General features: G+C 42.0%; 1 protein-coding gene across 1 annotated transcript in view; it reads right to left on the reverse strand.

Annotated features, from left to right (window-relative positions):
• Nucleotides 1-14,062, reverse strand: part of srgap3 (SLIT-ROBO Rho GTPase activating protein 3) — a 54,439-nt gene that overhangs the window by 14,958 nt on the left and 25,419 nt on the right. The window contains exons 4-8 of the mRNA XM_047582928.1: nt 12,613-12,675; nt 5,616-5,801; nt 4,184-4,312; nt 876-1,097; nt 643-744 (exon numbers count right to left, since the gene is read on the reverse strand). Of these exons, the coding sequence (XP_047438884.1) occupies nt 643-744; nt 876-1,097; nt 4,184-4,312; nt 5,616-5,801; nt 12,613-12,675 (702 nt within the window). The remainder of the gene's footprint in view (nt 1-642; nt 745-875; nt 1,098-4,183; nt 4,313-5,615; nt 5,802-12,612; nt 12,676-14,062) is intronic.

A 14,062-nucleotide genomic window follows, 5' to 3' on the forward strand; every position in this document is an offset into this window, starting at 1 on the left:
GATTAACTGACCACTGGACAATAAATGACATTTGACTGCATTGAAATGACCCAGCTTTGGACAATAAATTTAGAGCAGCCTGCAAGCCACAAATAAATCAGCCTAAGACAATGAAGACGAAGAGCGTATGGCAAAGAAACAAACTGTTCACAAAATTTAATGGAGTTTCTTTTTTGTTTTGTTTGGGGCTGAGATTGATAAAGGTAATTTTCTGTAATGGCATGGCTCATCCATTATCCTCCAGAACACAGGACACAGGGAGACAGGGACGAGACAGAGCCATCGCCACTTGCAAGTCAAACAGGCGGTGGTCATTATCGCCTCCATTTGCACCGTTGTGTCGGCGGTCCTTAATGAGAAATCCCTCTTCATCACTAAACAGACAATTTCATATACGTCCTCATACAAAAACACAACATTGGCATGGTGACAACCTAAATCTCAGCTCCTGCAGTGCAAGGGTCATTGGAGAGTAATTGCAATGAGAACAGATGGTGATGTGGCCCTCCTGCTTGGTGTTTTGCCCTCAGATGGTGTGATGGCTCGGGGGGAAAATGAGGCAGGGCTTTCTGTTTTTGAGAGAAAGGGGGTAGGGAGGGCAGGGTGGCTGGCGGTGGAAAGAAACACATCATAAATCCTCACCTCCTCATTCTCGATCTTTAGCGTTGCTAAGCGCGACTGCAGTTGGTGGTAGCGCATCAAGAGTTCAGTCTGGACCGGCTGTTGTGCACTGACCTGGCACACCTGAGGAGGACAGACAGAAATGGGTTGAAAGACGCAATATAAATTATTTTGGTGTTTTAAAAGTGACTTCATTTGAAAAGTGAAGGTGCGGTGGAAAGAGAAGCAAAGCTGCAGCATTCACAGCATCTTACCTCATCTCCCATGTGTGGCAGGTAATCAAAGCGCATCGGAGGACAGAACACCTGGTTATGCATATCCATGATCTTGTGCTTGTCACTGCGGGAGTCCAGGTTGTCCACTGCATTCTCAATGATGTCTAGTCCCTCGTGGCGTGATGTCTCCAAGTTGTACTCTGCTGATAAGTAGGTCCTGAAAGTGCGTGCCAAGCTAGCATGGTAGCCCAGGTCGCAGCACTGTGGAGATAAAATATCAGAGAAAAAAACATAAAACACATGTGGTATTACAGTCGGCAGAAAGGCAGTGACTGGCATCACTATAATCGAGGTGGTCGAGGCAGGCAACTGAGATGAGTGAGCCGAGAATACTGAAGTAGTACCTCGACTGGCCCAGAAACACCTTGGGATTCCTCATGGGGTACTAGAATGTGTTTAAGGAGTACCATGCTTAGCCTGTTGCCACCACATCCCAACCTCAATTAAGTAGAAGGAAATAAATGGACAGACATATCTTAATGATAAGAATGCAAATGTGTAAAAGGCATTTGTACAGTTTATAGTCTGAGTACCTCCCGGCATGTCCAGACCCATTTTATGGACTAAATCCCAAATTATATCCTGCAACAGGTCAGCTTGCAAAAATAGAAGTAGAGTTCACAGAATTACAGGAGCTAGCACAGTAGGACACCAGAGATAATTACAGAGGCTTATCTCACAGAGCTGTATGAAGTAACCCAATTAAGCAGAGGATAGCAGTGAGGAGCTTAAGAGGAAGCTCCAGGCAACTGGCAGCTCGGTAAATCACTAAGTAAACGCTCTTTAGCACTCTTTACCACTGAGGAAGTTGTCTCTCTAGTTTGTGCATAAGCCTCATTGCACCACTCAGTCAAAGTGACTCAGTAGACCAAAGACTAAAGGGAGAAAATTAGCCTCTTTTTAAACAAGCAAACACAGCTAGAACAAACTCATACATCTGCAACAGCAGGCTGCAGCAGCAGAAGACTGAATCCAAGTATTTTCATATTTGCATCCTTATTATATGGACACACGTATTGTATATGCTATATGCATTTGCATTACACTGATCGGGCATAACATTATAACCACCTTCCTGTTATTGCGTAGGTCTCCCTTGTACCTCCAAAGCACTTGTGACTTGACAGAGAATGGGCATGGACCTTCTGAGGGTGTCCTATGGTGTCTGGTAACAAAATGTTAGGGTTAGAGGAGGGACCTCTGTGGATCATCCCACAGACACTTGATCAGTTTGGATCTAGTGAATTTGGTGGCCAGGTCAACACCTTGTGAGGTTCTTCATGTTTTTTTAGTTGTTCCTAAAGTGTGTTTGTGTGTGTCTGGCTGTATGATGCTGGGGTGTCATTGCTATGGGGTGGGGGTGTCTGGTCTGGTCTAGGTGGGTGGTACACGTCTATGTAACATCCACATGAACGAAAACCAGGTCCAAAGGTTTCCCAGCAGGTCACTGAATTGTCACAAGGTGGTTAATGTTATTTACTTCTCCTGTCAGTGGCTTTAAAGTTTCACACTCATCACGGAAGTCATTGTTTCTCAGCAGAGTCATAAACTCTTTACGCCATTCTGAATTGTAATAATGTCACCGATGACGCTCACTTCTCGCTGCATGAATGTGTGGTGTGATGTGTGGTGGGCTGTGAAACTGACATGACAATCAAAGCCTTTTTCGTCCTCTTTCCTGCTTACCCCTGGCAAACCAGTCAAGCAGCTCACAATCCCCATTCCCTGCTGCTCAGCAGGATTTGGGGTGACACGGACCTATCAGTTTCCAGGGGCTGGATCCATAAAAGCTGTCCAGCAATGATGCAGGAAGAACAGCTAATCAGTCTCTTTGTGTGTCCATCTAACAGCATCATATCAGCATCACACTGCACACAGCCTGGTACAGGTTTAGCCACAAGTCATGTTCATTGTATCAAAGAAATGTCACTGAAATCATGTCTTATCATGATTGACCTGGAAATTTTGCATCTATCAGTGCAGTGCCATATGGCGGTCTGGCCTCAAGCAAAAATGTGACAGCCAGGCCAAGAGCACAGAGAGAAAAAAAACAGACACACTGACTCTTTATGAAGCGTGACCTTAGTGTTCAAAACCACATTCAGTGGCATTTGTCACATACGTTCTATATTGAAAACAAAACATGGACAGCAATTCAGACTTGTTGTTTCACACTCACCAACAGCAAATGAGACAACAAAATCCATATAAAGTACACAACACAGACAACACAAAACATTATTTTGGCAAGGATTGACTTGATCGCACAATTATATTTTACTGTCTGGAACCTTCAGTGAAGAAGAAACTCCAAAGAAAATGTTTTTGATGGAAACTGGAAAAAAATTTAAATGGTTGCGCCTGTGTGTACTGCACAACAATAGAACACAAAGCCAAAACTCTCCAGACATGTGAAAAGGCAAAAACACAACTTTAAAAACGGTCACTGAAGGCTTCTTCATATTAATCCTCTTAATCTTCATGTGTTTTTCGCAAGGTGACTGGTAGCAGGTCACCCGAGGCTGAGAGACCGACCACATTAACCATATTCACGACTGCATGAATAGAGCCTCTGCTCCCCCAGGAGACTTCCAACCGTTATTGGTTTGCCAGACAAAATCAACCCTTCAAATGCTGCTAATGAGATTTCGCAGCCACCATCTCACAATTTGAATCGCTTTCTGGTTTATTTATATTTTTATGAGCAGAAAATAGTTGATATTAAGAAGAAAAAAACTACTGAATCACACTTCTTGGACTAGATTTGAGTCAGAGTCAGGCTGCATTTTCAGAAAAATACAAGGTGTACTTGTCTGTTTTGTGGGTCATATTTTTAAAATGAAGTTAGAGGGGGACAATTTACGAAGACGTGTTGTGTTCGCCCCATTAAAGCTCCCATAAGCAGCATCCACATAGACAAATAAACAAAGACAACAAAGATGTAGAGGAGAGTCAATGCTGATGGTGTCCCCTGAAATCATCACTCAAAAATGTCACTGTGTCTAAGTACAAAGCATCGCTACTCTAATTTTCATGTCAACAACCGTCAGTCACCAGCATATCAGTGCTAGGTTTGTTATGCAGAAATTAATACTGACAAAACGATGGCAAATGCAATTACCGAGGCCTATGGAGCAGCTTGAAAACAAACAGCTAACAGGCTGCGAGTGAATGAGACGCAGGAACAGATGGTGAGAAAAGTGACAGTGCCGCAGAGTTAAATCAACATCAGAAATCCCAGCTGAGAGATGTAAACAAACTCAAGTGCCTCGTGTGTGCATACTTACATCGATCATATCAGAGACGTCGTGGATGTAGTACTTCGCCACCACTGCATTTGTTGCCGCCAGGTTCAACAAATAGTCGTTCCGGGCCTTTGTGCATTTCAGCTTATTCTCCGAGTACTTGGCTTGCCTCTGGGGAGGAGAGAGGAGACAGAGCGGATGAAGGGAAAATCGTCAGTGCAGGCAAACTAAGCAGTACGGGGGGATTGAATGTGTGCTCAGGCAGCGGCAGCTTTGGGATCATCAGACACGTGGAGATTGAAGTTGTAGCTTGGAAAGGCTGTGAGGACGCTGCTTCTACACAGTAATGTGTTAAGTGGCACAGACAGGCCTGACAGGTTAGTTATTAACTCTGGCTCTTAATGCTGAAGTACTGAATATAAGCTGCTACTGAACAGCTTAGTGTTGTGAAATTTTACATTGCAACATGGAAATAAGGTATTGTCTGGGTAACTTTGTGCTAATTTGCACACATTTCATGGGACAGAACGTTTTTTTTTTTTTTTTTTTTTAAATACATTTCCAAAAAGGGGATTTGGAGGTAAATTAAGAAATGGTTTTACGGATAAAATCCCAACTCAAATGGCAAAAGCAAAAAGTGTTGTTTTTTTTTTGTACACAATAAATAAATAAATAAATAAATAAATGGGCCTCGCCCACTATAGCAACACAATGATCCTGAGGTGATGCAGAAAAGCCTCACTGGTGTTTGGAATGCAACAAAAACATCCCAATTCTACAGAAACTTCAGCCCATGATGTGAACTATTACTTTGCACATTACGCTATGTTTGGGCATTTTATTTCCAATTTCACAAAGCCATTGTGATGCAAATTTCTGCTGTGTTAGAGGAAAATAGATTAGCTTTTCTCCCTTCCTCTTCCTCTTCCAACCTGTTTGCAAACACAGTAATGAGACAAAAGTCCAGGAACAAGCGATGGGGGAAAAAAAGGCAAACATTCATCAGCGTGCTGGGTTATAAATAGTGAGCGGCTCCCGAGCTAAGCAGTGCCTCCGAGGATGCCAGCCTGAGTGGAGAGGAACACTCCTGTACCAACAGTCTGTTTGATTTCCTGCACCTGAGAGATAATGAGAGTTTCATTTGCATGAAGGAATTCCAGAGTAAGATCCAGCATAAAAGATGCATGGCAGCATCTAAACTACAGTGTGACTCCAGAGACCCCCAGTCCAACACTGCTGGCAGAGAGCGGTTTTCACAAACTAGAAATCTGCATAAGATGGAGAGGGACTTGGAATATTGACAGAAGCCTTATACTCCTGTTGACATTCACTCCTGGTCTCTCCTTCTTTCACACTTTCCAGATGAATAGATGAATAACCTGAGCTGGTTCTCCAATGCTCTTCTAACATCAGTATTTAGCTTCGATGAAACCAACATCAACAAATGATACATTTTTTTGTTTGGCACCCTGACCTTCTCTTTCATCTTCTCGATCTTCCTGACAGAGCTGCGTCTCGGCTGGCGGTCCTCGTGCCGGAGGAGGTTGACGTTGAGATCTCCGGACTTGCTGAACTGCTTCTCCTCCTGCTTCTCGGCGTCTTTCAGCTTACTCTCTGCGCTGATGCTCTCAGTGTGGTACATGTGGTACGTTTTCATCACCTGCAAATGTGTGCGACAGAAGAGCATTTTATATGGTTTCTCATCATCACATTTCTACCATCCAGGGTGTAAACTGCTCTGACGACATTGAATGATGCTTCACAGATGCTGTCAAATAACGTTAGTATTGGCAGTTATATCAGCAGAACACCAAGTAGTCCACCGATATTGAAAAGGAAATACAGTAACTGTTTTCACAGTTTAGATGAACTGTCTGAATGGAGTCATTTTCACTCAAAGCCAGTAATATGAAGATAGAAACTGATGGCTGACACTTGGGTTGAGGGGAGGGGCTTCCGTGGAGGGTGTTTTTGTGTGTGTGTGTGAGTGTGTGTGTGTGTGTGTCAGGCTGCATCCTGCCGGGGATGGCTGCTGACATCAAGGAGTGACACTACTATGGGGTGGGGATGTGGTCTGGTCTATGTGAGTGCTACATGTCCAGACAGGCAGTCTTTGAATGAACTGCTTCTACAGGGAATCAAACATAAGTATTATTTAAACATCACTGTGGGGTGAGCACTACTTATTTTAACATAAGAACATGACAATTACAAATCCACAGATTTATCAATAATTAAAATAACACATGCTCTGACTTGATTATTAAGTAAATGATTTGGAAGTTGTTTCAGAAAAGCTTTTAATAGCAAGTCATTATAACCATGACTGATTATGACTATTGCTGTATTGACAACCACAGTGCACATCTCACACCATAGGCCTTCATGCACTTTTGTCTGCATATGCCCATTTACAAAACCACAAATATCTACGCACTGCCTTTCCCTTCCCAAGGCTTAACTGTTCTATTGACATATGTTTATTATTGTCTTCTAATATGACAAACTGCCATGAAATGGAAACTATCTTTTAAAAGTCTCCACAAAGGCTGGGGGGAATCAGTTTTTGGGCGTTGATACAGCGATAACACAGATGTCACTACATGTTTAATATTTTAAGTGGATCCAGAGGCCCAGTGTTGTGTGCGGTTAAGTCTTGGCTGTCAAATCTCTAGCTCACCCCCTTTCTCCTCCTCACTGAAGCTTCTCTGGCCTCCACATCGTTTCTCCTGCACCTCCTCATTAACCTGGGGTTCTTTTTCAGCTCTTTAGAGCAGCAGGATGACAACACTGTTTTCTGTGCTCTCTCTCTGAGGTTAACCCCTCACTTTGATCTTGATCAGAGAGGCTCAATTTTTGACGCCTTCCCCCCTTAGTGCAACATAGTGATGACAAGATTGCAGTGACAGAAAGCCCTCGTTAGACAAGACAGGAGCAGTCTTAGTGTTTCTTAACTTGTTCCACATGCTGGTTGGGAGTCTCTGCTCTTGGAGGCCCGTTCTTAAGCCTCGTAAAGGATTGTCCAGATGTGCGCTACGTCTTCAAACGTCTAGACCCTCCATGATTTTCTATGAACACCTCAGTCAACATAAACAGTTGTTTATTTGTTTCCTGTGACCGAGTCAGTCATGCCCGCTTAAACAGTGGGATTCCTTTTATCTGTTTGAGAGCTGCTCACCAAAATGACATGTTTGCTGCCAGGTCACTCGCAACTATAATCTTTCACTGGCCTCCAGCTCTGTGATAGTAATATTTGGCAGCGATGCTGCTTGAGGAGGCTCCGTTTATTCCCCTTTCTGCCCCGAAATGAATACTACTCCTTTAGAGATAGAGGAACGACACAAGAACAACAGAGCGTTGAAAAGAAAGCTGTAAGGCAAACACCTGAGAATAAAATAAACGAGTAGGAAATACTGACAGCAGTCTATTCTCAGAGTGACACTACTAGACACTGATGTAGGTGCTCCAGGACAACACAAACTAGGCTAACACTCTCCAGGCTGTCAAACTGTTCAAAATACACTGAAAATGTACTAAATCTTTGAACCATGTGACTGTTGCAGGACCTGCAGCTAAAGACATAAAGTAATTTGCAGGGAAGACTGAGCTACATCTGCTGTATCTACAGGAGGTGTGTGTGTGTGTATGCACGTGTGTGGGTGTGTAGTTGAGTCATCTGACAACAGCTTAGGGCTATTTAACTCCTGAGCAAAGTCAAAGCAAAGCTGGTGAAAAAAAATCTAGGTGTTGGATGGCGTTTTTCATAATATATGCAAGACGAAAAGTGTATGATTCCATTCACCACAAACTAAAACTTACATATTGCAGTTCATTCCCATTCTGCACACTCTAAATATTATATCCCCTGACCTAACTTGAAAGATCTGTAGATTTATTATAATTCACCCATCAGGCATAACATTGTGCCTCCAAAATATAGTTGGTCTGGACATTCTCCATTCTCCTATGACCTCTGACATCAACAAGGCCTTTTCACCCAGAGAACTGCTGCTCACTGGACTGTTCCTCTTTTTCAAACCATTCTATTGATTGCTGAGCATGCAAATCAGATCAGCAGTTTCTGTAATACTCACACCAGCCTGTCTAGCACCATCAACCACGTCACATTTAAAGTCACCTTTCTTCCAGATCCAGAATAGCAGTATGACATGCCTAAACGCACTGAGTTGCTTCCATGTGATTGGCTGATCAGACATTTGTGTGAATGAGTAGCTGAACGGGTGTACTTAACGGACAAAAAACATGAGTGGAAACCCACGATATGTTCAGGTATAACACATTTTGTTACTTAAAATAAATCTGATTTGAGATCATGAATAGCAGCTAGGCTATTTTGATCTAACATATAAATTGTTACAACAAACAATGAATGAATGAAAGAAAGCTACCCTCACTTGAGACAGACCGTCAGAATCAGTGATAATAAACGAATGACTGTGAGAGACTGAAGAGTAGACGTCAGACACAAGGTGGTAGATCAGAATGATAAGATAAGCTGAAGCTTTATTGATCCCAGTGGGGATATTAAGTCTGTAAAGCAGGAAATTAACACAAGTGAAGGCGAGGGAAACAACATTTCTCTGTGGCCTTTCGCTGAAGGCAGTGACTGACGCTTTGGTCAGGTCCTTCCTTTTCGTGGTCTGTGTTAATAACAAGCCACAGAAGACAACAGGATCTTCACAAACACTCATACTTCGACTGCAGCGTCACACTTTAAACAATATCTGAACAAAAGCTGCAGCCCACAGTCTCTCCCTTACCTCTCACCGAGCTGCCAGGGATCCAATTGGGAATTCACAGTTTTCTTTTAACAAAATTTGTTTTGCTGGCAGCCAGTGAAAAGTGTTAGGAAATAACACAAGGCAATCCCCATGTGGCCGCACTATTGATTTTGCTACTTCTGTCCAATGAAATACTAACAAGGGTCCAGTGATAACATACAAGCTTGTTTTTCCATACAACACACACCATTACCACTACCAGCAGGTTGACAAGAGGTGAAATCAGATTGTACAGTAACATATTATAAAGTTTAAACTTTGTTAGCTACTATATAGAAATAGAAAATATAACTTTCAAACTAATAACTTAAAACATTTTAATTAAAACTGGCCACAAAAACTTAACAATAAAGACAAACCGTGGCAAGAAAATATGTGAAGGGGTTCCAAAAAGAGTTAAGTTAGAAAAACATTCATCAAGTATGAAAATGACTGCGCTTCAGCATGACTAGCATTACTAAATTCAGAGGGAGATGTGTATATGTGTTGTCACAGAATTTCATTTTCCACCTTAGCTGTGAAGTTTCACACAACTCCCACAACCTTTCTCATATTTAGAAAGAAGGAGGTGGCACATCAACATTTTTTTGATTTTAACATTCAGCCAGGCTGCAGTTGAGGCCAAGTAGAGCATGAGAGGAGGCAGCATCTGAGTTTTATTATGCAGCCGGAGCCGACAGAATGGGTAAAACAAATACAAAGAAAAAATGTATGCCACAGTGAATCTGAAATACACTCTGACACTAGAAGTCACACCGAGCCTGGCTGGCAGACGTAACCTTCTGAGAATGATTGCATTTTCATTTATTCACGTGAAAATGGCCACATGTGTAGAATATAGCAGTCCTGGTCAGTTTTTAAAGACATCTGACCAACGGCTCTGGAGATGAGTATGAATGTAATTAACATATACAGTGTGCACATGCTACCCATGATAACAGTGTCTGTGTCCAGACCTACAGATGGCTGGATCAGGGAAGGTTGCCAGCTCTGCCGTTGGGTATTTTGACTCCCAGCACACCGCACAGATGAATAAGTCATGTAAGGCAGCCCTGCCATCTTTTCTGTTTCACCTCAGGGGGCAGAAGATTGCTGAAGTTGCTTGGAGCTTGTCCAATATTGGGCACTAAGCTTCCCTCAAAAAGGGCTTGTGTTAGATTAACAGTGCAGCACCACTCCCGTGTGCTCTCATCATATCTATGTGCAGGATCTCCTATCATTAACTATTTACTTCTTGAGCTATTACTAATAACTGTGGAGTAAATACAGTCCACAGAGAAAATAGTTTATTTGCCGAATGTACAATGTACACAGGAATTTTATCTGGTGTAACAGCATCACATCACATTAAATAAAAGTTAACTTAGCAGGAATATGCAATATGTACAATTTAGAAAAAAACTGGAGATATACAGTGAGTAATGACTGTAATAAATACAGGCCCTCTACCTTGATCTGACATCGTGCAGAGCGCACACAGGCTCCTGTTGGAGGCCAGTGAGGCGACTGGCTGTTTGTGCAATGTGTTCCAGTCTGTTCATGCTGTCTTCATTACTACTGTCTTATGTTTTTGTCAAACTGCTAATTGCTGACAGCTGTAATAAAATACTAATTATAAGGGATCTTTTGGGGATAAATTCATCAAACTACAGCTATAAAGCACAACAGGAAGCATCCATCAGTGAGGCCAGTTACCTTTTTTATATTTAAACATATGGAAAGCAGCTGCAGGACACCAGAAAGCTACTTAGCATCAAAAATAAAAAAAAAAGAGAAAAGTGTGGCTGTATGAAAGCTGAGGAGGGAAAAGATCTTTTTTTTTAGAGTTTTTATCTCAACCAAGATCAGAATGAAGGAGAGGAATGTTTCTACAACAAAGACAAATCAACGTATTGTACTAGCAGGGAAACTGGTCATTATAGTCGCTGCATATCCACAACAAATCAAAGTGGAGGCATCAAATATAACAGAGCAGCTGAGCTGGAACCGGTGACCTAAAAAGAATGAGAGCCTATTGTTATGGAAACAACATGCGCATTATGTACCTAGCAAAAAAACCAAAACCCAAAAATCTGCACACACTCTCACATGTAATAGTAGTCATTGTGTAGGCAGGCAGGTACCTCACAGGCCTGAACCCTGACCAGAGCTGAATGAGCCACCAGATGTGAAAGCGATCCGAGCCCAGAAACTGTCCAGCTTATAAAGAAATATAATGTTCCTTTTCACCACTTACACCTACCTGACTCTCTCACTCATCATCATCAACCCAATTGTACCAGCGGTCGTAAAATAAATGAGAGGCATGATTGAGAAATTAATCAAAGAACTCCATTTAATATAGTAAAATGGGATACAAAGTTGGTCAATTTAAAAAACAGACCTTGGATACCTTCCAATATGAGATCATAGCCAATCAAGAAAAAAGGAGACAAAGTCTTTATAAATGCATCAGTTGCTAATGTTCTATGGTGCACAAAGACTCAAGAGTTCTGAGGAGAGAAATCACTTCTTTACTAAGGTACGTGACAGTCGTCCTGGTGCCGTGCTATAAGGTCAGAATATAACAGAATCCAGACGTCTGCTACTGGGGGTTGAAGTTTCCTACACAGTTAGCCACGTTTCCCCACAGTGAGACGAATACTGCTCCTGATCTCCTGGACTGTTTCGATTCACGAGGCTCCAGATTGTTTTGACTCAATATCGATTCATTTATTATATTTCCATCTCAAGACTGTTTTGCTTGACAGAGATTGTCAAAGATACTTTCAGATATTCTATGTCCAGTTGCATACACTTTTACTTTTGGCCACCTCTTTTCTGTCATCATACTTGTTACATATAAAATGCTTCCACATGTCAGCGTTTTAGGCCCAAACGTGCACTTGTTGCTTCTGTCATGTTTCGGATCTCCCTCACACCTGGACTAATCATGTTGTTGATGCGAGCATGCATTTCTAATAAGAGGTTGCAGGGAATGGCATATATATATATTTTATTTAATTTGATCCAAAGGTTTTAGGAATTGCTATCAGATCTATCAAATGCAGATCAATTTTCAAACTGAAAATCTATTTTTGCAACCCAGACCATTCTTTTGTAATTCCTCTGTCATCCTTAAAAATTAAGTTATTATAACTAGTCGGGTCAAGAACACATTCAATTTCCTATTACTCCTATTACCAATAACAGTGTGTCCTTACTCTCTCTCTGTCTGTTCCTTTCAATTCTCAACAGGGGGACAAGGATCCGAGGATGTGCCCCCACCTTGACCATCATCCGTCTACACATTACGCTCCCTTTCTTTTCCCTTTCATCCCATCTCCGCGACCATCCAAAGACATGATCCTTAGGTTCATTGGTGATTCTAAGTTGGCTGTAGGTGCAAGTGTGAATTGTTGTCTGTCTCTCTGTGTTAGTCCTGAGATAGACTAGAGACCTGTCCAGTGTGTACCCCGCTTCTTACCAATGACAGCTGGGATAGGCTCCGCCCCCCCCCCACACACACACACACCCATGAGAAGGTGCAACAAGAAAAGGGAATAAGAAGCAACAACAAAAACAAAACATGGCAAATGAAATGTCAGAAAGATATAGCGGAAGAAAAAGAACTTCGAATGAGATGAGTTGTGAGCGATCAATCTGCAGGAGACACAGTCCATTACTTACCGTGTAGAGCTCATTTGTCACCTTCACCAGCTCCTCGTGCATCTGGATCCCAATGTCCTTGCTCTGAAAAACAACACGGAGACAGAACAGAGGTGAGAAAATGCACCATGCTGGAGACATCAGCGGTGACCTGATAGAACAAACTCAAGTCGATTGTGCTGACACTATGATTTCAGTGAGTTATGTTGGATGAATGGCCACCAGAAACTGGTACAAAGATTGTACATGTCTGTGCTCTAATTGCTTTTTCAACTGGAATGATAAACTAGATATTAGCATTTAATGAATCACAATAACATATTGAAATGATCCAATTCTCTTTAAGAAGACCTACATCTGGGGTAAAGGAATGTAACTTTCAGCAATGACACATTCACAACTAACTGTCTGTGATTACTGCACGATGGATGAAGCATGTTTGACTTTTAGACGTTTTGCATTTGAATGTGTTACAAGAGTCAAGTAGTGAAGACAATGTGTGATGTCCTTCGACAAAAAAAACACTGCGAGTTTTCACCGCACTCTACGTGCATATGTCAAAATCTGTCTGATCTAACTGTATATAAAAAGAGAAGTAATCCATTCACATTTCCACAGTTTATCTGACAGGAATAATTCTTAAACTATGGTTTCTCTCTCCACCGCCACAGAGTGAAAAAAAGCACAGATAATTGTCTTCACAGCTGTCAATTCGCATGCACCATGACATTTTCTCAGTCATCACTAAACAGCATGTGTTTCTGTTCAAAAACATCACAGCAGGTAGATGCAGAAAGTCTTCACTCGAAGAAGGTGAGAAAATGCACCTATAGCAACAGGATATCTCACTGTGATGGTCTCACATGTTCAACAAAACAGAACACAGCACCTCTTCTAACTGCATAGACTCACTGGAATTTATTATGTTGAGAATGGAACGATACAAAAATTTACACAAAATCACAAACACAAAGCTGTCTGTGCTTCCTGCTCATCTGGCTAGAATGACTTTTTCCCACGTTAATACACACAGATCAGACATAACATTATGACCACCTTCCTAAAATTGTCTAGGTCTTCCTTGGTCTCCAAAACAGTCGAGAATGGACATGGGTCTTCTGAGGGTGTCCTGTGGTGTCTGGTAACAGGATGTTGTTAGTGGGGTCTTTGGGTCCTATGGGTTGAGGGGAGGGGCCTCTGTGGATCATCCCACAGATACTTGATCAGTTTGGGATCTAGTTAATTTGGAGGCCAGGTCAACACCTTGCGCTGTTCTTCATGTTTTTTTGAGATGTGCATAAAGTCTTTTTGTGTGGGATGGCTGCTGCCATTGAGGAGTGTCATTGCTATAGGGTGGGGGTGTCTGGTCTGGTCTAGGTGGGTGCTACATATCTACGTAACATCCACATGAATGAATACCAGGTCCAAAAGCAGAACATTGAATTGTCACAAGACGGTCAATCTTATTTAC

This window comes from Mugil cephalus, chromosome 4, assembly GCF_022458985.1.
Source record: "Mugil cephalus isolate CIBA_MC_2020 chromosome 4, CIBA_Mcephalus_1.1, whole genome shotgun sequence".
Classification (NCBI taxonomy): domain Eukaryota; kingdom Metazoa; phylum Chordata; class Actinopteri; order Mugiliformes; family Mugilidae; genus Mugil; species Mugil cephalus.